This window comes from Oncorhynchus gorbuscha, linkage group LG23 (assembly GCF_021184085.1).
Source record: "Oncorhynchus gorbuscha isolate QuinsamMale2020 ecotype Even-year linkage group LG23, OgorEven_v1.0, whole genome shotgun sequence".
In the NCBI taxonomy this organism is placed as follows: domain Eukaryota; kingdom Metazoa; phylum Chordata; class Actinopteri; order Salmoniformes; family Salmonidae; genus Oncorhynchus; species Oncorhynchus gorbuscha.
The window spans coordinates 17,615,129-17,643,064 of record NC_060195.1 but is presented as its reverse complement, the minus strand read 5'-3'; the positions used below and the strand labels follow the sequence as shown (position 1 = coordinate 17,643,064).

The 27,936-nt window shown below is 44.0% G+C and overlaps 2 protein-coding genes across 2 annotated transcripts in view; both read left to right on the top strand.

Moving 5' to 3' along the window:
• Positions 1 to 1,323: 1,323 nt before the first annotated feature.
• On the top strand, positions 1,324 to 14,694 carry itk (IL2 inducible T cell kinase). Its single transcript, XM_046322739.1, has 17 exons — positions 1,324 to 1,556; positions 1,805 to 1,909; positions 2,058 to 2,139; positions 2,892 to 3,023; positions 3,651 to 3,688; positions 3,802 to 3,953; positions 4,269 to 4,334; positions 4,464 to 4,518; positions 7,333 to 7,412; positions 7,666 to 7,811; positions 9,256 to 9,330; positions 10,739 to 10,907; positions 11,194 to 11,410; positions 11,752 to 11,816; positions 12,039 to 12,157; positions 13,196 to 13,353; positions 14,420 to 14,694. The coding sequence occupies exons 1-17, from the start codon at positions 1,419 to 1,421 to the stop codon at positions 14,483 to 14,485; spliced, it is 1,863 nt and encodes a 620-aa protein (XP_046178695.1). The 5' UTR covers positions 1,324 to 1,418; the 3' UTR covers positions 14,486 to 14,694.
• A 1,257-nt stretch (positions 14,695 to 15,951) lies between these two features.
• The window catches only part of LOC124010583 (cytoplasmic FMR1-interacting protein 2-like), a 67,176-nt gene continuing 55,191 nt past the window's right edge, over positions 15,952 to 27,936 (top strand). The window contains 1 exon segment of the mRNA XM_046323193.1: positions 15,952 to 16,104. The gene's annotated coding sequence lies outside the window, so the exon portion shown is untranslated.

The following is a 27,936-nucleotide window of genomic DNA, read 5'->3' as shown; positions in this document are numbered from 1 at the left end:
TGATACTTAAGTATATTTTTGCAATTACATTTACTTTTGATACTTAAGTATATTTTAAACCAAATACTTTTAGACTTTTACTCAAGTAATATTTTACTGGGTGACTTTCATTTTTACTTTAGGCATTTTCTATTAAGGTATCTTTACTTTTACTCAAGTATGACAATTGGGTACTTTTTCCATCATTGGCAATAAGCCACCTCAGAGTTTGTTGTTATAAGTGGTATATTGGCCATATACCACACTCCCTTGGGCCTTATTGCTTAAATATCAAATAATTTCTGGTTAACAATTAAAGACATACTCCGTAACTTTGGCAACTTTTAAATCTTTTTTTAACCTCCTGCTTTGGGTTGGATGTGTCAATGTGTAATTCATACATGCATAAACTATGAGCAGAATTACTGTCTTACCTTAATTAGCCAGAAATCCTGAGTTTGAAAGCAACTTTTTCTGGAAGCTGTGTTGCGCCAGTTTCCATTCATTTTCACCCACATGGGCCAGTCCCCAAACAACTCTAGTTCATGAGCTTCAGTCCCTCGCCATATGAGTGTCAGGTAGCAAGAGGTATATCATACACACAGTAGTAGAGAGGGAGAAAGATGAATGACTTGGTGCACAAAACAACACCTTTTCCAGGACCACTTTTGGCTCGGGAGGGCTACTTGCAGAACTACTGGCTAAAAAGTATACAAAAGTACCAGATAATATCTTTAAGTACCTTACTGTGATTGGGATCCACAATAAATACAAATATAAATAGCCACTGTTGCCAAAATAATGACCTTTCCAGTATTTTTATACATGCATGATGGGATATGAATTGCTTAATTAACTTAGGAACCACACCTATGTGGAATCACATGCTTATATATACTTTATATCCCTCAGTTACTCAAGTGTTTCCATTAGTTTGGCAGTAACCTGCATAATAGCATTTGTTCAACTACAAATGTGTTTTAAGTGTACGTTTAGCCTGATTTCTGGGGAGAGAGCTGCTCAGGCCCTGTGGTTCTGTGCACCCATGCAGCTTGTGATGCTTCAACGTGTGTGTGTGTGTGTGTGTGTGTGTGTGTGTGTGTGTGTGTGTGTGTGTGTGTGTGTGTGTGTGTGTGTGTGTGTGTGTGTGTGTGTGTGTGTGTGTGTGTGTGTGTGTGTGTGTGTGTGTGTGTGTGTGTGTGTGTGTGTGTGTGTGTGCATCTTAGTCTGTGTGTGAGTGTTGGTTTCTATCAGCCATGCTCAAGGAAGTGGTTTACCTAGTGTATCTACAGCGGAAACTCACGACACAAACTCCCATCAATCTTTTCCTTCTCTCCACTCCTCTATAGGTGTTCAGTCTAACTCTACAGCCCACCTCGCTGTCTCTCTCTCTGTCTCTCCCTCTGTCTCTCAATGTTAGCCAGGTATCTGTGTTCACTATGCTCCCCACGGTAATCTTGAAGGGGACTCTCATCAAGAAATCTCAGCAGAAGCGAAGGACGTCGCCCTGTAATTACAAGGAAAGGTTCTTTGTCTTGGACACCCAGGACCTGACCTATTCTGAACAACGCCCTGGGGTATGTACAATTTTTATTGTTCAATTGTGTGGCGTTTGTTTGTTTATCGATTTCTGTCAAGAATGACATTTAATGTTGAAATTAATTTACACTTTATACTTCAGTAGTCTAATTTTGAAAATCATAGGTTGAGTTATGAAGAAATCTTGCTTTCACAGTGTATGATAGTTACTGTATGGGGGTTGTATTGTTTGATATGAAAATATAAAGTTGTGAAGATGTTGATAGAAACCTTTATTCATCTTCAGAAAAAGCCCAGCCAGAAAGGCTGCATTGAGCTCTCCAGGATCAAGTGTGTAGAGATAGTGTGCACTGAAGCCCCAATCCCCTGCAGCAACAAGTACCCCTTCCAGGTAAGACCACATAAGACAACTCATCTCTTCTACCGCTTCTGTCTAATGGAGGAATGCTACTTACTCACCATTGGGAACAGTTTACAATGACTTTCATTTATAAGCCATGACACTGTTTTTTTTTAGATGTGCATAAATGTCTCAACAGGTTGTCCACGACAACTGCTACCTGTACATCTTCGCCCCGGACAACGACTGTCGTCAGAGATGGGTCCGGGCTCTGAAGGAGGGTGAGCAGCTGTTATGGGAAACATTCAACATCAGACCCATAATACCAATACCACAGAGCTGAGTTTGTTCATATATATATATATATATATATACACCATAATATATATACCATAAGTGTTATGCAGGTGAATGAGGACCCAAAAGCGACTTGGCGAAAACAGAGTCTTTATTCCAGTAAAGGAAATAGGCAATACTCCTAGACAAATCGGAGCAGAAAACAAAGCATAAAAAACTAATTCCACTCGTAGTGACGAGGACAGACTGGAGACTCGACCATAAACTGTAGGTTGCCTCGGGAAGGCATCGACCGTAGCAGACTCTGACACCTGCTCACACGCAGCATCTGAGGGAAACAAGACACAGCACGGCGAACAATATACAAGGATCCGACAGGACAGAAACGGAAGACAAGGGGAGAAATAGGGACTCTAATCAGAGGACAAGATAGGGAACAGGTGTGGAAAGACTAAATGAGTGAGTAGGAGAATAGGAACAGCTGGGAGCAGGAACGGAACGATAGAGAGAAGAGAGAGAGGGAGGGAGAGAGAAAAAAGGGAACGAACCTAATAAGACCAGCAGGGGGAAAACGAACAGAAGGGAAAGCAAAATGACAAGACAATATAAGACAAAACATGACAATAAGATTAGAAAAACAACATAATATGAAGAGTAGTATATCAACATTATATTATAAACTCATTTGAGCCTCCATGTCTTACACTGTATTTCATTTCTCTCTGGTGTCATGAAGAGACCAAGTGCAATGCATTACTCCTGAAGTATCACCCCAACTTCTGGACGGAGGGGAGGTGGAGGTGCTGTTACCAGACAGAGAAGATGGCTACGGGATGTCAGGAGTACGACCCCGTGGGATACGGTACAGGTATATTTCATTTGAAGAGTGCATTTCCCACACTCAATAAAAATAATCATTAGTATTATTATGTCTTACATATAAACCATTTATAAATCCTATGTAAAGTTATTTTTATTATTATGAAAACTGCCCATAATGTGAATTTAACTCTCTATGGTCTATTGACGCACTGGTGTGTCAATCTAAGTAACATAATAATAAAATCCGTCAGTTTACGCTAGAGATGTGTTTTTTAGCAATGGGCTGCGTCTCAATCCACCACATCCACCTTGGTCACCATTCTGTAGTGGAAGGTGGCAGAGCTACAACGCTGTCTGTCAGACCAGGAGACATCCCGACAATCAGTCTTCTCATCAACATTTCTGTAGCACACAAACTAATATGACCACTATTGAAAAGGGAGACCCTTAAAGTAACCCATACACACACACACACACACACACACACACACACACACACACACACACACACACACACACACACACACACACACACACACACACACACACACACACACACACACACACACACACACACACACACACACACACACACACACACACACACACACACACACACACACACCCAGCAGCTTAGACTTTTATGAATTAACCACAAAATGCCCTTCTGTAGCTTCCAAGAAGCCTCTCCCTCCAACCCCGGACACACAGGTAAATATGCATGATATGTCATGTCTATATACTTCACTGTGCCTGTAAACGTACAGTATGTTGCTTTGAGTCACATTAATGCTAAGGATCAGTGTTTCCCTTACATCGTGTAGCGGCGGCTCTCCGACCCGGGCCAGAGTGTGGTGGTTGCGCTACAGAACTACAGTCCCCTTGGAGACACAGAGCTGCCCCTTCACAAAGACCAGGAGTACATCCTGACTGACAGCTCCCACCATGATTGGTGGACTGTACAGGACCACAGAGGGTAAGTAGAGACGACATGGCAACACTATTATAACCCTGTGACAACCCTATGACATCTCTGTGACAACCCTATGACATCTCTGTGACAACCCTATGACATCTCTGTGACAACCCTATGACATCTCTGTGACAACCCTATGACATCTCTATGACAACCCTATGACATCTCTGTGACAACCCTATGACATCTCTGTGACAACCCTATGACATCTCTATGACAACCCTATGACATTTGTCTGAGCCTATCTGTAATATGTATTATTGGCTGTTTAGTTGTACACACCTACATTATTCATTGTGTCCTTTCCTTCAATAGAAACACAGGTTTTGTACCTTGCACGTATATAGCGGAAAAATCCTGCAACAACTTCAACAGATTTGAGTGAGTCGGATTTATACCAAATACAATTTTCCTGACTATTTTTATAGTATAAGATAACAATTGTACCCTGTTATTTTATTTCAGACATTTGATTGGTCTAGGTTGATAATTCCCCTTCTTGTTTTCCAGATGGTACAACAAAGACATAACGAGAGGAAGAGCTGAGGAACTGCTGATGACAGAGGTAAAACAACGCCGGCCTTCTTCAGTTTGGTGTTAAACTGTACTTCAGAAGGGAGAGGACAGACATAGTTTGGTGTTAAACTGTACTTCAGAAGGGAGAGGACAGACATAGTTTGGTGTTAAACTGTACTTCAGAAGGGAGAGGACAGACATAGTTTGGTGTTAAACTGTACTTCAGAAGGGAGAGGACAGACATAGTTTGGTGTTAAACTGTACTTCAGAAGGGAGAGGACAGACATAGTTTGGTGTTAAACTGTACTTCAGAAGGGAGAGGACAGACATAGTTTGGTGTTAAACTGTACTTCAGAAGGGAGAGGACAGACATAGTTTGGTGTTAAACTGTACTTCAGAAGGGAGAGGACAGACATAGGTTGGTGTTAAACTGTACTTCAGAAGGGAGAGGACAGACATAGTTTGGTGTTAAACTGTACTTCAGAAGGGAGAGGACAGACATAGTTTGGTGTTAAACTGTACTTCAGAAGGGAGAGGACAGACATAGTTTGGTGTTAAACTGTACTTCAGAAGGGAGAGGACAGACATAGTTTGGTATTAAACTGTACTTCAGAAGGGAGAGGACAGACTTTGTGGGCCTGATTCAATCAAAAAGCAATGTTATCAGAATTACAACCAGACAAACTGAAACTAGAGAGAAAACATGTTTTTGTTATCCCTAAAAAAAGTATAACTGTAAAAATAATGTTTTTTATGTTTGAAAATGAGATCATGTTTTGAATTTATCCAGAAAATTTGGTTACCGGATTTGATTGAATAAATTCCTGTATCTTGCCCCAGCAGCACGGATGCAAAAGCTGCGTTTTGCAAGATGCATGTCCACACGCACGCACACACGCACACACACACAGAGTGAAAGATGACATTTGAAACAATGGAGCAGGTTGCTCAGGTCCAGGATTTCCTGTTGTAAATGTGTCATAATCGCTATTACAGACAGATGGTGACAGTGGGTGGGTAGGGTTAGGGTTGTGTAGTGTGACAGTGGGAGGGTAGGGTTAGGGTTGTGTAGTGTGACAGTGGTAGGGTTAGGGTTGTGTAGTGTGACTGTGGGAGGGTAGGTTTAGGGTTGTGTAGTGTGACTGTGGGAGGGTAGGGTTAGGGTTGTGTAGTGTGACAGTGGGAGGTTAGGGTTAGGGTTGTGTAGTGTGACAGTGGGAGGTTTGGGGTTGTGTAGTGTGACAGTGGTAGGGTTAGGGTTGTGTAGTGTGACTGTGGGAGGGTAGGGTTAGGGTTGTGTAGTGTGACAGTGGGAGGGTTAGGGTTGTGTAGTGTGACAGTGGTAGGGTTAGGGTTGTGTAGTGTGACAGTGGTAGGTTAGGGTTGTGTAGTGTGACAGTGGTAGGGTTAGGGTTGTGTAGTGTGACAGTAGTAGGGTAGGGTTAGGGTTGTGTAGTGTGACAGTGGTAGGGTTAGGGTTGTGTAGTGTGACAGTGGTAGGGTTAGGGTTGTGTAGTGTGACAGTAGGAGAGTTAGGCTTGTGTAGTGTGACAGTGGGAGGGTTATGGTTGTGTAGTGTGACAGTGGGAGGATTAGGGTTGTGAAGTGTGACAGTGGGAGGGTTGTGTAGTGTGACAGTGGGAGGGTTGTGTAGTGTGACAGTGGGAGGGTTGTGTAGTGTGACAGTGGGAGGGTTGTGAAGTGTGGCAGTGGGAGGGTTAGGGTTGTGTAGTGTGACAGTGGGAGGGTTGTGTAGTGTGACAGTGGGAGGGTTGTGTAGTGTGACAGTGGGAGGGTTAGGGTTGTGTAGTGTGACAGTGGGAGGGTTAGGGTTGTGTAGTGTGACAGTGGGAGGGTTAGGGTTGTGTAGTGTGACAGTGGGAGGGTTGTGTAGTGTGACAGTGGGAGGGAAGGGTTGTGTAGTGTGACAGTGGGAGGGTAGGTATGGGTTGTGTAGTGTGATGGTTGTAGGGTAGGTATGGGTTGTGTAGTGTGATGGTGGTAGGGTAGGTATAGGTTGTGTTGTGTGACAGTGGTAGGGTAGGTATGGGTTGTGTAGAGTGACGGTGGTAGGGTAGGTATGGGTTGTGTTGTGTGACGGTGGTAGGGTAGGTATGGGTTGTGTAGAGTGACGGTGGTAGGGTAGGTATGGGTTGTGTAGTGTGACGGTGGTAGGGTAGGTATGGGTTGTGTAGAGTGACGATGGTAGGGTAGGTATGGGTTGTGTAGTGTGACGTAGGTAGGGTAGGTATGGGTTGTGTAGAGTGACGGTGTTAGGGTAGGTATGGGTTGTGAAGAGTGACGGTGGTAGGGTAGGTATGGGTTGTGTTGTGTGACGGTGGTAGGGTAGGTATGGGTTGTGTAGAGTGACGGTGGTAGGGTAGGTATGGGTTGTGTAGAGTGACGGTGGTAGGGTAGGTATGGGTTGTGTAGAGTGACGGTGGTAGGGTAGGTATGGGTTGTGTAGAGTGACGGTGGTAGGGTAGGTATGGGTTGTGTAGAGTGACGGTGGTAGGGTAGGTATGGGTTGTGTAGAGTGACGGTGGTAGGGTAGGTATGGGTTGTGTAGAGTGACGGTGGTAGGGTAGGTATGGGTTGTGTAGAGTGACGGTGGTAGGGTAGAATGGGTGTTGTGCATTTCAAGCTCCCGTCCATCCGGGAGTCTCACTGTGCTATCATGTCAAGCCTTATTCACATAATATTACCATAAGTAGAGATTGAAAATATTACATCCACGTAACTATGATATGACATACAACAAATTGAACGTAATGAACTCAGCAGATGGCTTGAATTATAATTCCTTTTTTCGGATCATTATGATTTATCCTACTCAAATTAAATGTTATGTTTGTTTGTGCAGGGTAAGGAAGGAGCCTTTATGGTGCGAGACTCCAGGCATGCAGGCGTCTACACGGTGTCCGTCTTCACTAAAGCCCCAGGGTAACTACTGCCTGTTTCAGCCATGTCGCTCAGCTTCAATGACAGTCAGTTAAAGGGGCGATCTGTGATTGGTATTTTGACATCCCTAGCACTGTCTATGAATTTGAGAGTGGTTACATATCTCCAGCCCCACATCTCTCAGCTTTTTATCAAAACAGTGGTGGGTTGCCTGCTTTTGTTATTGTTTGAACTGCATATTGCACGTTTAAAGAGTTTGCTATGGCATAGTGACGTGATGATGAACCACGTTCAGATCCAACGGGCAGAAGAACCCGCGGGTGAAGCACTACCAGATCAGACAGTCAGAGGCAGAGGAGACGTCCAAGTTTTACCTGGCAGAGAAATACCTATTCATGACCATCCCTGAGCTCATCCAGTACCACCAACACAACGCTGCAGGTACCTAATGCATCTATTTACAGCCAGCCCAGTGTGGCCTATTTGGATTTGTACCCAGGTCGACTGTGTTTGTTAGTGCGTTGAGATAAAGGCATCTTCAGGGGTCATGTAAGGTTCCACCAGCATGGATCTCCCACAGTAGAGAGGGAGATGGGAGATGAGTGTTAATGTAGTGTGAAATCCTGTAGCTCCCTGTGGGAGGAGCTATAGGAGGACGGGCTCATTGTAATATGGAATGGAGTCAAACACGTTGTTTCCATGTGTTTGATCTGTTAGGTACCATTCAATTGATTCCAATCCACCCATTACAATGAGCCCGTATAGCTCCTCCCACCAGCCTCCTCTGTGTGAAATGGTTCTATACATTCTATGGTCCAGATGTTCTCCCCTTAGTATAGGGTACAATCATTTCCTTAGTATAGGGTACAATCATTTCCTTAGTATAGGGTACAATCATTTCCTTAGTATAGGGTACAATCATTTCCTTAAGTATAGGGTACAATAATTACCTTAGTATAGGGTACAATCATTTCCTTAGTATAGGGTACAATAATTACCTTAGTATAGGGTACAATCATTTCCTTAGTATAGGGTACAATCATTTCCTTAGTATAGGGTACAATCATTTCCTTAGTATAGGGTACAATCATTTCCTTAGTATAGGGTACAATAATTTCCTTAGTATAGGGTACAATCGTTTCCTTAGTATAGGGTACAATCATTTCCTTAGTATAGGGTACAATCATTTCCTTAGTATAGGGTACAATCATTTCCTTAGTATAGGGTACAATCATTTCCTTAGTATAGGGTACAATCATTTCCTTAGTATAGGGTACAATCATTTCCTTAGTATAGGGTACAATCATTTCCTTAAGTATAGGGTACAATAATTACCTTAGTATAGGGTACAATCATTTCCTTAGTATAGGGTACAATAATTACCTTAGTATAGGGTACAATCATTTCCTTAGTATAGGGTACAATCATTTCCTTAGTATAGGGTACAATCATTTCCTTAGTATAGGGTACAATCATTTCCTTAGTATAGGGTACAATCATTTCCTTGCAGCAACATTCTACAGAGGAAACTGCCTGTAATATAAAAGTTAATGTGTTCTAGTGTTCTATTGTTAAAGCAGAACAGCCTAAAGCCTCTACATTATCTAACTACCGGTATATGCACATTTAGTTTTGATTTAGGTTTGTTGCTTCATCCTGTGTGTGTGTGTGTGTGTGTGTGTGTGTGTGTGTGTGTGTGTGTGTGTGTGTGTGTGTGTGTGTGTGTGTGTGTGTGTGTGTGTGTGTGTGTGTGTGTGTGTGTGTGTGCGTGCGTGCGTGCGTGCGTGCGTGCGTGCGTGTGTGTGTGTGTGTGCGCATGTTGTCCGTGTGTGTGTGTGTGTGGGGTGTGCATGCATTCGTGCGTTTGTGTGTCTGGTCTCTGCAGGTCTAATCACTCGACTGAGGCATCCCATCTCTCAGGGTAGAGAGAGCTTTCAGAGCCCTGCAGAACTCTCAAAAGGTCAGAGGTTGACCTGCTGCTCCTGCCTCTAGGCAGCCAGCAACCATTTTATTTGGTTATTGATTATAGTTACCATAGAGATAGTTAGAGGACTATTATTTTTGTATTGTTTCATTATAGCATCTGTAACAGCAGGGCTGTCTATACGCAGTCCTCTAACTATCTCTATGGAAGTTACCTAACCCTGAATTTTATGACAATTACAAAGCTCAAACACAAAGCAGATAACACACCAGGTACGTATGTTATCGATAAGTTACTGTATTATAAAGATATGCTTATATGTTATAGATAAGTTACTGTATAATAAAGATAAGATCAAACATAACAGATGCATGATAGTGAGAATTGGCATGTGTTTTGCTACTCTAAAAGCATTTGGACTGGGAGGACATTAGTGGTGATGTAAGGTAGACCTGTGTGATGAGGTACCCAGGTTTAGCAGCCAATAGGTAGGCAGCTCCACCACACCCTGAAAACGTCCAGACAGGAGGGACTACCTGGAGGAGAATGTGGCAGACAACCACAGTGTACCATGTTGTGTTCAGCCTTGATGTATCTTCCAACAATTGCATTAGTATGTCATTATTACCTCTGCACTCTCTCTCCCCCTCCACCCCCCCTCTCCCTTCCCCCTCCCTCTCTCTCCCCTTCCACCCACCGTCCCTCTACCTACCCCCTCCCTCTCTCTCCCCTTCCACCCTCCCTCTACCTACCCCCTCCCTCTCTCTCCCCTTCCACCCTTCCTCTCCCTTCCCCCTCCCTCTCCCCTCCCTCTCCCTACCCCCTCCCTCTCTCTCTCTCTCCCTTCCACCCTTCCTCTCCCTACCCCCTCCCTCTCTCTCCCCTTCCACCCTTCCTCTCCCTTCCCCCTCCCTCTCTCTCTCCCCTTCCACCCTTCCTCTACCTACCTACACCCTCCCTCTCTCTCCCCTTCCACCCTCCCTCTCCCTCTCCCTTCCCCCTCCCTCTCTCTCCCCTTCCACCCTCCCTCTCCCTTCCCCCTCCCTCTCTCTCCCCTTCCACCCTTCCTCTACCTACCCCCTCCCTCTCCCCTTCCACGCTCCCTCTCCCTTCCCCCTCCCTCTCCCTTCCCCCTCCCTCTCTCCCCCTTCCACCCTCCCTCTCCCTTCCCCCTCCCCCTCTCTCCCCTTCCACCCTTCCTCTACCTACCCCCTCCCTCTCTCTCCCCTTCCACCCTCCCTCTCCCTTCCCCCTCCCTCTCTCTCTCCCCTTCCACCCTTCCTCAACCTACCCCCTCCCTATCTCTCCCCTTCCACCCTCCCTCTCCCTTCCCCCTCCCTCTTCCTACCCTCTCCCTCTCTCTCCCTTTCCATCCTTCCTCTACCTACCCCCTCCCTCTCTCTCCACTCCCTCTCCCCTCCCTCTCCCTACCCCCACCCTCCAGGTCAGTGGGAGGTAGACCCGGCAGAGCTGATCCTGGGTGAGGAAGTGGGCAGCGGTCAGTTTGGCCTGGTACTCCAGGGGCGGTGGAGGGAGCGCAGGGTAGCTGTGAAGATGGTCCGGGAGGGAGCCATGTCTGAGGAAGACTTTAAAGAGGAGGCCAGGGTCATGACGTGAGTGGACTTTATAGTGGGGGGGACATCTTAGAAGATACCCTATTCCCTAACAAGGCTGTGTCTCAAATTACACACTGGACCCGTGCTATGTAATGACCTACTTCTGATCTCTGTGTGTGTGTGTGTGTGTGTGTGTGTGTGTGTGTGTGTGTGTGTGTGTGTGTGTGTGTGTGTGTGTGTGTGTGTGTGTGTGTGTGTGTGTGTGTGTGTGTGTGTGTGTGTGTGTGTGTGTGTGTGTGTGTGTGTGTGTGTGTGTGTGTGTGTGTGTGTGTGTGTATTGCAGGATGCTGTCCCACTGTAAGCTGGTACAGCTGTATGGTGTGTGTACCCAGCATTCTCCCATGTGTCTGGTGTTTGAGTTGATGGAGCAGGGCTGCTTGTCAGACTACCTTCGAGCCAGGAGGGGGCGTATGTCCCCGGACACCCTACTGGGGATGTGTCTGGACGTCAGTGAAGGGATGGCATACCTGGAGAGCAACAACTTCATCCACAGAGACCTGGTAACCCACCCAAAGACCTGAACATATGTGTTTATGAGCGTGTGCATGCGTACATGCTTGCCTGCGTGCGAGTGAGCTTGTTTAGTCACAATTTATTTTAAGTGCATTTCACAAATCTCAACACATTTTACAGAGAAAATGTAAATGAATTTATAGAACGAAAACACAGAACAGCTTAGAAAGGGTTGTTTTACCTCACTGGTCATAGCATCAAGGAACTGTAAGACATCTCTGCTTGGTTAAGGCCTAGATGGATTTTCAGTGATAATGGACTGTATAGTATAGAAGATGGGCAAACTACTGCAGATCATAAGTGTGTGTTCTGAACCCAACCCTCACAGGCAGCCAGAAACTGTCTGGTCTCCTGCAACAACGTGGTGAAGGTGTCTGATTTTGGAATGACCAGGTGAGTTTGTGACAGACTGGTTGATGCCTATTGATAAATGCCAGAATATATGGTGACTCAGGGTGAAGACTTGAACCAGTGACCCACCCTGACAGGGAAACTACCACCGGTGTGTTAAAGGGTCAGACTTCTCTACAGGGGGCACTGTGTATCTATACATGGAAGCTGCAGAGACTCACACAGATAACCAACCATGTGTCCTTCCCTGTCCTGTCCTACCAGGTTTGTTCTAGATGACCAGTACACCAGCTCTCAGGGCTCTAAGTTCCCCATCAAGTGGTCTTCTCCTGAAGTCATCAAGTACTGCAAGTTCAGCAGCAAGTCTGACGTCTGGTCCTTTGGTAGGTCTATTTATCCTCTCTGAGACCGTCTGGTCCTTTGGTAGGTTTATTTATCCTCTCTGAGACCGTCTGGTCCTTTGGTAGGTTTATTTATCCTCTCTGAGACCGTTTGGTCCTTTGGTAGGTTTATTTATCCTCTCTGAGACCGTTTGGTCCTTTGGTAGGTTTATTTATCCTCTCTGAGACCGTCTGGTCCTTTGGTAGGTTTATTTATCCTCTCTGAGACCGTCTGGTCCTTTGGTAGGTTTATTTATCCTTTCTGAGACTGTCTGGTCCTTTGGTAGGTTTATTTATCCTCTCTGAGACCGTCTGGTCCTTTGGTAGGTTTATTTATCCTCTCTGAGACCGTCTGGTCCTTTGGTCCTTTGAGACCGTCTGGTCCTTTGGTAGGTTTATTTATCCTCTCTGAGACCGTTTGGTCCTTTGGTAGGTTTATTCATCCTCTCTGAGACTGTCTGGTCCTTTGGTAGGTTTATTCATCCTCTCTGAGACCGTCTGGTCCTTTGGTAGGTTTATTTATCCTCTCTGAGACCGTCTGGTCCTTTGGTAGGTTTATTTATCCTCTCTGAGACCGTCTGGTCCTTTGGTAGGTTTATTTATCCTCTCTGAGACCGTCTGGTCCTTTGGTAGGTTTATTTATCCTCTCTGAGACCGTCTGGTCCTTTGGTAGGTTTATTTATCCTCTCTGAGACCGTCTGGTCCTTTGGTAGGTTTATTTATCCTCTCTGAGACCGTCTGGTCCTTTGGTAGGTTTATTTATCCTCTCTGAGACCGTTTGGTCCTTTGGTAGGTTTATTTATCCTCTCTGAGACCATCTGGTCCTTTGGTAGGTTTATTTATCCTCTCTGAGACCGTCTGGTCCTTTGGTAGGTTTATTTATCCTCTCTGAGACCGTCTGGTCCTTTGGTAGGTTTATTTATCCTCTCTGAGACCGTCGTGCATGGTCAGACACTGAGCTTCTTCAACTTAGAAAATGTATACTAGAGGTATGATGAATTAATGTTGAATCCTCTCCTCCCCTCCTCACCTCTCCTACAGGTGTGTTTATGTGGGAGGTGTATACTGAGGGGCGTCTGCCCTATGAGAACCGGTCTAATGGTGAGGTGGTGGAGGCCCTGAATGCAGGCCTGAGGCTGCTGAAACCCAGACAGGCCCCAGAGGCTGTGCACCTCCTCATGGAGTGGTGCTGGAAGGAGGTGGGTGGGAAGGACCTACCTGGTTCACACCTGTACTGTTAGGGTAGTGTGGGTGGGTGTGTGGGTGGTTAGGGTGTAGTGTGGGTGGGTAAGGTGTGAGTGGGTGTAGTGTGGGGGTGTGTGTGGGTGGGTAGGTAGGTAAGGTGTGAGTGGGTGTAGTGTGGGGGTGTGTGTGGGTGGGTAAGGTGTGAGTGGGTGTAGTGTGGGTGGGTAAGGTGAGAGTGGGTGTAGTGTGGGTGTGTGTGTGGGTGGGTGTAGTGTGGGGGTGTGTGTGAGTGGGTGTAGTGTGGGGGTGTGTGTGGGTGGGTAAGGTGTGAGTGGGTGTAGTGTGGGTGGGTAGGGTGGGTTTCCCAAACTTGGTCCTCAGAATCTCAAACTTCATTTTTTGCCCTAAAAATACACTGCTGATTCAAATAATCAAAGCTTGATGATGAGTTGATTATTTAAATCCATGCTAGTGTAAAAAAATATATATGCTCCCCTTGGGTTTGGGAAACGCTGCAGTAGACAGACTCACCTGTACCTTACTGATTCAGCCTGGTAGGTTGGTTCACCTGTACCTTACTGATTCAGCCTGGTAGGTTGGTTCACGTGTACCTTACTGATTCAGCCTGGTAGGTTGGTTCACGTGTACCTTACTGATTCAGCCTGGTAGGTTGGTTCACCTGTACCTTACTGATTCAGCCTGGTAGGTTGGTTCACGTGTACCTTACTGATTCAGCCTGGTAGGTTGGTTCACATGTACCTTACTGATTCAGCCTGGTAGGTTGGTTCACGTGTACCTTACTGATTCAGCCTGGTAGGTTGGTTCACGTGTACCTTACTGATTCAGCCTGGTAGGTTGGTTCACGTGTACCTTACTGATTCAGCCTGGTAGGTTGGTTCACGTGTACCTTACTGATTCAGCCTGGTAGGTTGGTTCATGTGTACCTTACTGATTCAGCCTGGTAGGTTGGTTCACCTGTACCTTACTGATTCAGCCTGGTAGGTTGGTTCACCTGTGATCTTTGTGGAGCTTGTGTTTTAAGCATAATGTCTTGTGATTGATCTGTCTCTTCCTGTGTAGAAACCAGAGGACCGTCCATCCTTTGCTCTCCTGCTGCACGAGCTGGCCTCTCTCTCAGATCTCTGAGCCTGAATGGACAAGCTATTCAACCAAACCTAGTCTGCTAACTAGCTATCTGGGGTAAATCATGGAAGAATCATTTGCTCAATAAAACTGAAGATACGATACAAAAAAGACTTAGCTAGCTGTATTTATGTTATTTATTCATTTCCTTCTAGTTTCTATTTCTTACTTTTTTATAGCAACCATCTTTTTTTATAAAATGAAGAAGTCTACTTCTCTCGTGTCATGATTTCTTGTTTCTTTCTATTGTGTTTATTAGTTGTCTCATAAGTTTACTGTTGTTTGATTTCCCTGTCTGTCATTCCGAGTCTGACTGTCCATCACAACCCATTTACTCACATGATGTCATAATGTAGGCTATTCCCATCACCCTTCTACTACGTCCTTAAGCACTAGGATCTCTGTATAGCAGGCTCCTGCCGTCCTAAAACTAAATAACCACAATGCATAATATTCATAATAGTTCACTTGTCAATACAGTAATTGTAGGTGGTTTTAATGTATCCAGGGTTCTCAGGCAGATGTACACACACACACACACACACACACACACACACACACACACACACACACACACACACACACACACACACACACACACACACACACACACACACACACACACACACACACACACACACACACACACACACACACACACACAAACTGAGCCTTGATAAAGTGTGAATGTATGTAAGTCTGTGGTTCCTGACATGCCTGCTCTGGTTGCTGTGACAACGAGGTCTGACTGGGTACCCGTACTGGCATAGTAATACCCTGTCAGGCAGAGAGTATACGCAGAATTACATATAGGAACTCTGTGGGAGTATAGATAGACATGATAGAATAGATAGATAGAGATAGATTGACATATAGATATAAATATACAGTAGATAGAACGTCACCTACAGAGGAAACTCCATCCAGTATACAGTTTTAGGCCTATTCTACTCAACCAACCTCTATATACAATCCATTGTAAGTTGACTGAACTAAATTCTACAAATATTTTCTTTACTTCTAAGAACACCCGTGTCTATAAAATAGCACACTAGGCCTATACAGTCCTGTCAAGGACGCTGTAATCTGTGCAGCTGATGTGATCAAAGTTTGCCACCATCTCTGTCATGAAAACTGGGTCATTGAGTGGTGCCTGTGCAGTGCATGGCAAGTAAGTAATATCCTGCAATATCTAATCAAATGGACCTGGGGAAGAATGTACAGCAGGTTTCAATGTAGGCCTGTTGGTTATAATATAATTTCAAGGGGAATAGTTTGTAACGAATAGCGATAGATAGGCGACATTGCATATACAAATACATTATTTCATTTTGACGATACAAAAGCCCCATCGCAAGGCGTTTTGAGAGTCGGTCTGTGCAACAACATTGGCCATATTCAGCACCATCCTCCTGCCTGTGTGAGTGCCTGTCTCTTTAAGGAAATACACTTGCAGCCATTTTCTGCTCTTTGTGTGGGGTGGATTATTCGGCTGTGCGCTGAGAGAAACGAGAGCATCAATCGGGGAAAAGGCCAGGAAAACTTCAATAAAACATAGGATTTTCGTCGCACAGTGAGACATTGTCCGCCCTAATTATCCTGGACGGACATGCAAGTTGCAGGTATGTGCAAAATGTAAATATGTTGCCAGCGCACGGCAAAGATGTGCGGGTAGCCTAAACTCCCTTCTCGACCGGAGGCTGCGATAGATGCACAGAACCTGCGGTGTTTCGCCTATCTTGCATGGTGCACCATCACTGTACCTTTCGAAGCAATTCACCTATTTCCTTCTCCCATTTTTAAAACATTGATAACCTATAAACACATCGGATTCTATCATTCATTCGTTTTTGCGCTCGTTTGCTTCTTCACTTATTCGGTGATATGAATGAACAACCCCGTTATTCCAGGCAGTGTATTGGTATTATCATACTCCCGACAGATGGGTGGGGTGAACGAGGTTTTGCGTGTGGCACTGTCTGTAGGGAAATATTTGTACATGAAAATAGGCTACGGGTGATATGAATATCACAATGCATTTTGTCTTATAATAAAACAATGATATACAATTATATTATGTTATCGTGAAATGTTCCGAGAGATACATTGGTTACAACTAGTGGAGATTAGTTCTCTAACGTGTAGTCTACCCGTCGACTAAATTATTTTATAGTTTTGATTGTTTTCTAATAGCCCACTTAAACTCCTATCAGCAATTCGTTACAATATATCCGTTCAGCGTCACCTCGTTAACAAAAGGCAGGTTTACAAATATCAATGTAGCCACATTATCATTGTAAGATGCGTCCTTCCAACCCAGGCCTCATGATGCCGTTCTAGACTGATGCACGGATGACAAGTTCATCCACTTCCGTTATGTAGGCAATGGATTCTTCAAGCTTTAAATTCATGATTTTTTTCCCACACTCAAATAATTAATAACCATTTGACTTTATTCGACTGTAACACTTGAAAGATGTGTTTATTTGGATCCCCATTAGCTTTTGCAGAAGCAGCAGCTACTTTTTCTGGGGTCTGCAAAAAACACAGAACATGACAGGTAACAAAACACTGATACACTGATAGACAAGGACAGTCACACACATTTGAAATGCAATGCCAAACAAGACATAATACAAACAATACAACAACAAAACACGTGTGTGTGTGTCCATTCACAACTCCGCCGTTCCATAAGTTGTGGTTTAATCCGTTTTTTAAAGCTCATTTTGCTGTTTGCTTTAGTAATTGGAGATGGCTGGGAGTTTCATGCGATCATGGCTCTTTAAAACTGTGCGTTGCCGTGAATTCGTGGCATATCTTGTGCCGCATTTATGGGTGTTTGAGCAGAATGTTATTTGATTTTGTAGTCAATCTGGAATATTCATCACGATAATATTTCTCATAAAAACTACAAGAGAAGCAGTTCATCTCTCATCGACCCTCAACCAGGAAAGACTGGCATTCTATCCATTATACTCCATTCCATTCATTATACACCATTCTATCCATTATACTCCATTCCATCCATTATACTCCATTCCATCCATTATACTCCATTCCATCCATTATACTCCATTCTATCCATTATACTCCATTCCATCCATTATACTCCATTCCATCCATTATACACCATTCCATCCATTATACTCCATTCTATCCATTATACTCCATTCCATCCATTATACTCCATTCCATCCATTATACTCCATTCCATCCATTATACTCCATTCCATCCATTATACTCCATTCCAGCCATTATACTCCATTCCATCCATTATTTATTTATTTTTTATTTATTTTATTTCACCTTTATTTAACCAGGTAGGCTAGTTGAGAACAGGTTCTCATTTGCAACTGCGATCTGGCCAAGATAAAGCATAGCAGTGTGAACAGACAACACAGAGTTACACATGGAGTAAACAATTAACAAGTCAATAACAGAGTAGAGAAAAAAAAGGGGAGTCTATGTACAATGTGTGCAAAAGGCATGAGGAGGTAGGCAAATAATTACAATATTGCAGATTAACACTGGAGTGATAAATGATCAGATGATCATGTACAGGTAGAGATATTGGTGTGCAAAAGAGCAGAAAAGTAAATAAATAAAAAACTGTGGGGATGAGGTAGGTGAAAATGGGTGTGCTATTTACCAATAGATTATGTACAGCTGCAGCGATCGGTTAGCTGATCAGCTAGCTGATGTTTGAAGTTGGTGAGGGAGATAAAAGTCTCCAACTTCAGCGATTTTTGCAATTCGTTCCAGTCACAGGCAGCAGAGTACTGGAACGAAAGGCGGCCGAATGAGGTGTTGGCTTTAGGGATGATCAATGAGATACACCTGCTGGAGCGCGTGCTACAGATGGGTGTTGCCATCGTGACCAGTGAGCTGAGATAAGGCGGAGCTTTGCCTAGCATGGCCTTGTAGATGACCTGGAGCCAGTGGGTCTGGCGACGAATATGTAGCGAGGGCCAGCCGACTAGAGCATACAAGTAGCAGTGGTGGGTAGTATAAGGTGCTTTAGTGACAAAACGGATGGCACTGTGATAAACTGCATCCAGTTTGCTGAGAAGAGTGTTGGAAGCAATTTTGTAGATGACGTCGCCGAAGTCGAGGATCGGTAGGATAGTCAGTTTTACTAGGGTAAGCTTGGCAGCGTGAGTAAAGGAGGCTTTGTTGCGGAATAGAAAGCCGATTCTTGATTTGATTTTCGATTGGAGATGTTTGATATGGGTCTGGAAGGAGAGTTTGCAGTCTAGCCAGACACCTAGGTACTTATAGGTGTCCACATATTCAAGGTCGGAACCATCCAGTGTGGTGATGCTAGTCGGGCATGCGGGTGCAGGCAGCGATCGGTTGAAAAGCATGCATTTGGTTTTACTAGCGTTTAAGAGCAGTTGGAGGCCACGGAAGGAGTGTTGTATGGCATTGAAGCTCGATTGGAGGTTAGATAGCACAGTGTCCAATGACACAGTGTCCAATTATACTCCATTCCATCTATTATACTCCTTTCCATCTATTATACTCCATTCCATCTATTATACTCCATTCCATCCATTGTACTCCATCCCATTTATTATACTCCATTCCATTCATTATACTCCATTCCATCCATTATACTCCATTCCATCCATTGTACTCCATTCCATTCATTATACTCCATTCCATTCATTATACTCCATTCCATTCATTATACTCCATTCCATTCATTATACTCCATTCCATCCATTGTACTCCATTCCATCCATTATTATGAGCCGTTCTCCCCTCAGCAGCCTCCACTGATGGTCAGTTAAGGGCAAGGCGTGCTGCTTTGTTTTGAGACAGCTGCTGCTTTTCTAGGTCATTCTTTGCCGTACTTGACCATATTACGAGACAATAATCAAGATGGGACAAGATCAGAGCCTGAACAACTAGTACAGTTAATTGTTGTATAAAAAATGCAGACATTGTTTTTTAAAATATAAAACATACCCCTCCCCATCTTCACAACAACTTTATCAATATGATTTGGCCATGATAATTGACCATGTTAAAACCTAGGAGTTTAGCTTCCTAAACTTTCTCAATGGTCACCCTTTCTGTACAACTCCAGTTGAGGTTTAGGTCTTAGAGAATTTATGACCAGTTTTATTATTATTCACCCATTCTGATAATGACTGTAACTCCTTATTTAGAATTTCAGTGATCTCTGGCTTTGGGTGCTGACATGTAGAGTGTGGAATAATTCGCATACATAGTCATTAAACACTCAGCAAAAAAATAAACTTCCCTTTTTTAGCACCCTGTCTTTCAATGATAATTCGTAAAAATCCAAATAACTTCACATACCTTCATTGTAAAGGGTTTAAACACTTCCCATACTTATTCAATGCACCATACACAATTAATGAACGTGTGGAACAGTTGTTAAGACACTAACAGCTTACAGACAGTCGGCAATTAAGGTCACAGTTAGGACACTAAAGAGGCCTTTCTACTGACTCTGAAAAACACCAGATGAACGATGCCCAGGGTCCTTGCTCATCTGAGTGAACGTGCCATAGTCATGCTGCAAGGAGGCCTGAGGACTGCAGATGTGGCCAGGGCAATAAATTGCAATGTCTGTACTGTGAGACAGGACGGACAGCTGATCGTCCTTGTAGTGGCAGACCACGTATAACAACACCTGCACAGGATCGGTACATCAGAACATCACACCTGCGAGACAGGTACAGGATGGCAACAACAACTGCCCGAGTTACACCAGGAACGCACAATCTGAGAGAGGCTGGACTGAGGGCTTGTAGGGCTGTTGTGAGGCAGGTCCTCACCAGACATCACCGGCAACAGCGTCACCTATTGGCACAAGCCCACCGTCGTTTGACCAGACAGGACTGGCAAAAAGTGCTCTTCACTGACTAGTCACGGTTTTGTCTCACCAGGGGTGATGGTCGGATTTGCGTTTATCGTCGAAGGAATGAGCGTTAAACCGAGGCCTGTACTCTGGAGCGGGATCGATATGGAGGTGGAGGGTCTGTCATGGTCTGGGGCGGTGTGTCACAGCATCATTGGACTGAGCTTGTTGTCATTGCAGGCAATCTCAACGCTGTGCGTTACAGGGAAGACTTCCTCCTCCCTCATGTGGTACCCTTCCTGCAGGCTCATCCTGACCCTCCAGCATGACAATGCCACCAGCCATACCGCTCGTTCTGTGTGTGATTTCCTGCAAGACAGGAATGTCAGTGTTCTGCCATGGCCAGCGAAGAGCCCGGATCTCAGATCCATTGAGCACGTCTGAGACCTGTTGAATCGGGGGGTGAGGGCTAGGGCCATTCCCCCTTGAAATGTCTGGGAACTTGCAGGTGCCTTGGTGGAAGAGTGGGTTAACATCTCACAGCAAGAACCGGCAAATCTGGTGCAGTCCATGAGGAGGAGATGCACTGCAGTACTTAATGCAGCTTGTGGCCACACCAGATACTGACTGTTACTTTTGATTTTGACCCTCCCTTTGTTCAGGGAGACATTCCATTTCTGTTAGTCACATGTCTGTGGAACTTGTTCAATTTATGTCTCAGTTGTTCAATCTTGTTATGTTCATACAAATATTTCCACATGTTAAGTTTGCTGACAATAAACACAGATGGCAGTGAGAGGACGTTTCTTTTTTTGAGTTTAGCTTCGTCTAAGACCAGTGGTAAATCAATTGTAAAAATAGAGCGTGACGGCCTGTGGGAGACCGCACAAACACATGTCTGATGATGGAGAAGCTTCCATTGAAGAACATTCTCTGGGTTCTATTGGATAAATAACTCTCCAGCCATGTGATGGATGGTAGGTGATGTAAAGCCTTAGAAAGTTTGGTTTTTCAATCATTTATGATCAATAACATCAAAGGCTGCACTGAAATCTAATTATCCATTTATCTTAACCAATCATCAGTCATCTGAGTCAGTGCAGTACAAGTTGAGTGCCCTTTTCTACATGCATGCTGAAAGTCAGTAGTTCACTTGTTCTCTGAAAAATAGCATTGTATTTGCTCGAACACAATCCTCTCCATCAGTTTACTCAGAACAGGTAGCAAACTGAATGGGTGGCTGTTAGTCAGCAAAGAGAGCTTTACTATTTTTAGTTAGTGGAATGACTTTAGCTTCCTTCCATGCCTGTGGACACACACTCCTTTCCATTTGTTCTTGTATGATCTCTTATAAATGACTTTAGGCCCAACCTTTGGCACTTCCCTTATTATTGCCACAATGTAATGGTCACTACAGCCAATGCAAACTGATATTGTTTTGAAGCAAAGCTCTGCAACATTAGTGAAAATATGATTGATTCAAGTGGATGTCACATATCCAACACTATTGGTAGAAAATAGACATCTCTGTTACCATCACACACATTATCAAGCATTGCACACTTGTTATCCAAATCCTTCTGTTAGCGCTTAGCAGCGCGGTTAGCGCTTAGCAGCACCGTTAGCACTTAGCAGCACCGTTAGCACTTAGCAGCACCATTATCACTTAGCAGCAGCGTTAGCACTTAGCAGCACGGTTAGCGCTTAGCAGCACGGTTAGCACTTAGCAGCACCGTTAGCACTTAGCAGCACCGTTAGCACTTAGTAGCAGCGTTAGCACTTAGCAGCACTGTTAGCATTTGGTGGCCTATAGCAGCACCCCAAAATAAGAGGCTTTAGATGAGGCAGGTTAATATGCAACCGCAACAATTCAACAGACATGAGATCCTCTCTAAGCTTTACAGGGATATGTCTCTGAACACATACAGAAACACCTCCCCCATAGGCATTCTTGTTCTTTCTATTAAGGTTATCACTGTATTGCTACTGATGTATCATCAAAGGAATGATCTAAGTGAGCTTCGGAGATGGCCAGTATATCAATGTTATCTGATGTTAGCGAGTTATTTGTTTCATGAACCTTATTTCTAAGGCTACATATATTAATATATTAGTATGGACTATTTTCATCCCTTTCCTGGGTAGATTATCAGAGACTGTGTGTATGTTGGGGTGAAGCTAATGAAAGATGAAGGAATGTGTCTGTATTGGATCAACCGATTCCAAAACCAATTGTGTGCGTAGTTATTACACTTGCTTGCTATGTTAATGTAGGCCAGACATTCTCCCCCGTCTCCAGTCCTAATGGTTTATTCTCTCTCGGTTCTTGAACAATTCCTTGATCAATTGAGCACTGATTGGTGATTGCATGGCCAGTTATCAAGAACCACCACCTTGAATCCCAACCATAGAACTAGTAGTCTACACACTACACTACACTACACTACCACATAGTTGATTGACACCTGAGTCAAGGTGCCTAAAAACAGCCTACTAGGCAACAATATTCCATGGCCCTCTCTATTCTCTCAACCTGCCATTAGGCGTGGTCGTTATTCTGAGATTTGTGACATCATGAGGGAGTTATTATGGTTTGAACACACAGTCCAAACCATAATCTCTCCCTGAATATGAGTTCCACAGTCTGTGTTCCACCATGTCATTCATAAACAGACCCTGTATTTTCCGTAGCGAGGATGGTAGCCCAGGGGGGAACCCATTGAGTGGTGTGACCCGGACATGACACACTTCATTTTCTCTCTCCATTCTGTCTCTCTCTCTCTCTCTCTCCATTATATCTCTCTCTCTCTCTCTCTCTCTCTCTCTCTCTCTCTCTCTCTCTCTCTCTCTCTCTCTCTCTCTCTCTCTCTCTCTCTCCTTTCTCTCTCTCTCTCCTTTCTCTCTCTCTCTCTCTCTCTCTCTCTCTCTCTCTCTCCTTTCTCTCTCTCTCTCTCTCTCTTTCTCCATTCTCCTTTCTCTCTCTCTCTCTCTCTCCATTCTATCTCTTTCTCTCTCTCTCTCTCTCTCTCTCTCTCTCTCTCTCTCTCTCTCTCTCTCTCTCTCCATTCTATCTCTTTCTCTCTCTCTCTCTCCATTCTATCTCTCTCTCTCTCTCCATTCTATCTCTCTCTCTCTCTCTCTCTCTCTCTCTCTCTCTCTCTCCATTCTATCTCTCTCTCTCTCTCCATTCTATCTCTCTCTCTCTCTCTCTCTCTCTCTCTCTCTCTCTCTCTCTCTCTCTCTCTCCATTCTATCTCTCTCTCTCCTTTCTATCTCTCTCTCTCTCCTTTCTATCTCTCTCTCTCTCCTTTCTATCTCGCTCTCTCTCCTTTCTATCTCTCTCTCTGTAGCTCCCTTCAGTAACCACGAGCACAACCGTTCCTTGATTTTAACTGCCGGCTTTATTCTGTAGTTTTAGTCAGAATTATCACCTTCCGTGAGAACTATAAAGTAAATGAAAAATACAGTTAAACACACTCTTACAACCTTATCTTACGAGTGACTTATTAGCTTGGTATAACTCTGAAGTGCTTACATACATAACAGTTTAACCAGCGTTATAACGGGTTCAGATTAAACACATGAATAAAGGAACAAATACCTCATTGGCTGCTTATTACAGAAGGGAGGAAATCAAACTTCACACTTATTATTCCTGGCATGAATTCACACTTCGTCCTAACATACACTCTACAACCTTTATGAACTACACCCGATGACATGAAAACTTAGCTAACGCATCGCAGGATTGCCTTCCCTCCAAAAGTGTGTTGCTACAATAAGGATCCACGTTAAAACAGTATTAGCTACGTAGGTCTGCTTGTATTATCATTTCCCCCGTACAGCGGACACGTAAACAATTCAAACAAAAGACAACGACATAACCTGTAAGTCTAACTGTCAGTTACACTCTCTCCTTTCTATCTCTCTCTCTCCTTTCTATCTCTCTCTCTCTCTCTCTCTCCTTTCTATCTATCTCTCCTTTCTATCTCTCTCTCCTTTCTATCTATCTCTCCTTTCTATCTCTCTCTCCTTTCTATCTCTCTCTCTCTCTCTCTCTCTCTCTCTCTCTTTCTATCTCTCTCTCTCTCTCTCTCTCTCTCTCTCTCCTTTCTATCTCTCTCTCTCTCTCTCTCTCTCTCTCTCTCTTCTATCTCTCTCTCTCTCTCTCTCTTTCTATCTCTCTCTTTCTATCTCTCTCTCTCTTTCTATCTCTCTCTCTCTCTCCTTTCTATCTCTCTCTCTCTTTCTATCTCTCTCTCTCTCTCCTTTCTATCTCTCTCTCTCTCTCCTTTCTCTCTCTCTCTTTCTATCTCTCTCTCTCTCCTTTCTATCTCTTCTCTCTCTCTATCCTTTCTCTCTCTCTCTCTCTCTCTCTCTCTCTCTCTCTCTCTCTCTCCTTTCTATCTCTCTCTCTTCTCTCTCTCTCCTTTCTATCTCTCTCCCTCTCTCTTTCTATCTCTCTCTCCCTCTCCTTTCTATCTCCCTTCTCTATCTCTCTATCCCTTCTCTATCCCTTCTCTCTCCTTCTCTCTCTCTCTCCTCTCTCTCTCTCTCTCCTCTCCTTCTCTCTCTCTCTCTTCTCTCTCTCTCCCTTCTCCTTTCTATCTCTCTCTTTCTCTCTTTCTATCTCCCTCTCTCCTTCTCTCTCTCTCTCTCCTTTCTATCTCACTCTCTCCCTTCTCTCTCTCTCTTCTCTCTCTCTCTCTCTCTCTTCTCTCTCTCTCTCTCTCTCTCTCTCTCTCACTCTCTCTCTCCATTCTATCTCTCTCTCTCTCTCTCATCTATCTCTCTCTCTCTCATTCTATCTCTTTCTATTCTATCTCTCTCTCTCTCTCTCCATTCTATCTCTTTCTATCTCTCTCTCTCTCTCTCTCTCTCCATTCTATCTCTCTCTCTCTCTCTCTCTCTCTCTCTCTCTCTCTCTCTCTCTCTCTCTCTCTCCATTCTATCTCTCTCTCTCTCCTTTCTATCTCTCTCTCTCTCCTTTCTATCTCTCTCTCTCTCTCTTTCTATCTCTCTCTCTCTCCTTTCTATCTCTCTCTCTGTAGCTCCCTTCAGTAACCACGAGCACAACCGTTCCTTGATTTTAACTGCCGGCTTTATTCTGTAGTTTTAGTCAGAATTATCACCTTCCGTGAGAACTATAAAGTAAATGAAAAATACAGTTAAACACACTCTTACAACCTTATCTTACGAGTGACTTATTAGCTTGGTATAACTCTGAAGTGCTTACATACATAACAGTTTAACCGGCGTTATAACGGGTTCAGATTAAACACATGAATAAAGGAACAAATACCTCATTGGCTGCTTATTACAGAAGGGAGGAAATCAAACTTCACACTTATTATTCCTGGCATGAATTCACACTTCGTCCTAACATACACTCTACAACCTTTATGAACTACACCCGATGACATGAAAACTTAGCTAACGCATCGCAGGATTGCCTTCCCTCCAAAAGTGTGTTGCTACAATAAGGATCCACGTTAAAACAGTATTAGCTACGTAGGTCTGCTTGTATTATCATTTCCCCCGTACAGCGGACACGTAAACAATTCAAACAAAAGACAACGACATAACCTGTAAGTCTAACTGTCAGTTACACTCTCTCCTTTCTATCTCTCTCTCTCTCTCTCTCTCTCTCTCTCTCTCTCTCACTCTCTCTCCTTTCTCTCTCTCTCTCTCTCTCCTTCTCTCTCTCACTCTCTCTCCTTTCTATCTCTCTCTCCTTTCTATCTCTCTCTCCTTTCTATCTCTCTCTCTCTCTCTCTCTCTCTCTCTCTCTCTTTCTCTCTCTCTCTCTCTCTCCTTTCTCTCTCTCACTCTCTCTCCTTTCTATCTCTCTCTCCTTTCTATCTCTCTCTCTCTCTCCTTTCTATCTCTCTCTCTCTCTCCTTTCTATCTCTCTCTCTCTCCTTTCTATCTCTCTCTCTCTCTCTCTCTCTCTCCTTTCTATCTCTCTCTCTCTCTCTCTCTCTCCTTTCTATCTATCTCTCCTTTCTATCTCTCTCTCCTTTCTATCTCTCTCTCTCTCTCTTTCTATCTCTCTCTCTCTCTCTCTCTCTCTCTTTCTCTCTTTCTCTCTCTCTCTCTCTCTCTCTCTCCTTTCTATCTCTCTCTCTCCTTTCTATCTCTCTCTCCCTCTCCTTTCTATCTCCCTTCTCTATCTCTCTATCCCTTCTCTATCCCTTCTCTCTCCCTTCTCTCTCTCCCTTCTCTTCTCTCTCTCCCTTCTCTCTCTCTTCTCCTTTCTTCTCTCTCTTTCTCCTTTCTATCTCCCTCTCTCCCTTCTCTCTCTCTCCTTCTCTCTCTCTTCTCTCCTTTCTTCTCTCTCTCTCCTTCTCTCTCTCTCTCTCTCCCTTCTCTCTCTCTCTCCTTTCTATCTCACTCTCTCCCTTCTCTCCCTTCTCTCTCTCTCCTTCTCTCTCTCACTCTCTCCCTTCTCTCTCTCTCTCCTTTCTATCTCACTCTCTCCCTTCTCTCTCTCTCTCTCTCTCTCTCTCTCTCTCTCTCTCTCTCTCTCTCTCTCCATTCTATCTCTCTCTCTCTCCATTCTATCTCTCTCTCTCTCTCTCCATTCTATCTCTCTCTCTCTCTCTCTCTCCATTCTATCTCTCTCTCTCTCTCTCTCCATTCTATCTCTCTCTCTCTCTCTCTCCATTCTATCTCTCTCTCTCTCTCCATTCTATCTCTCTCTCTCTCCATTCTATCTCTCTCTCTCTCTCTCCATTCTATCTCTCTCTCTCTCTCTCTCTCCATTCTATCTCTCTCTCTCTCCTTTCTATCTCTCTCTCTCTCCTTTCTATCTCTCTCTCTCTCCATTCTATCTCTCTCTCTCTCTCCTTTCTATCTCGCTCTCTCTCCTTTCTATCTCTCTCTCTGTAGCTCCCTTCAGTAACCACGAGCACAACCGTTCCTTGATTTTAACTGCCGGCTTTATTCTGTAGTTTTAGTCAGAATTATCACCTTCCGTGAGAACTATAAAGTAAATGAAAAATACAGTTAAACACACTCTTACAACCTTATCTTACGAGTGACTTATTAGCTTGGTATAACTCTGAAGTGCTTACATACATAACAGTTTAACCGGCGTTATAACGGGTTCAGATTAAACACATGAATAAAGGAACAAATACCTCATTGGCTGCTTATTACAGAAGGGAGGAAATCAAACTTCACACTTATTATTCCTGGCATGAATTCACACTTCGTCCTAACATACACTCTACAACCTTTATGAACTACACCCGATGACATGAAAACTTAGCTAACGCATCGCAGGATTGCCTTCCCTCCAAAAGTGTGTTGCTACAATAAGGATCCCCGTTAAAACAGTATTAGCTACGTAGGTCTGCTTGTATTATCATTTCCCCCGTATAGCGGACACGTAAACAATTCAAACAAAAGACAACGACATAACCTGTAAGTCTAACTGTCAGTTACACTCTCTCCTTTCTATCTATCTATCTCTCTCTCTCTCTCTCTCTCTCTCTCTCTCTCTCTCTCCTTTCTCTCTCTCACTCTCTCTCCTTTCTATCTATCTCTCCTTTCTATCTCTCTCTCCTTTCTATCTCTCTCTCTCTCTCCTTTCTATCTCTCTCTCTCTCTCCT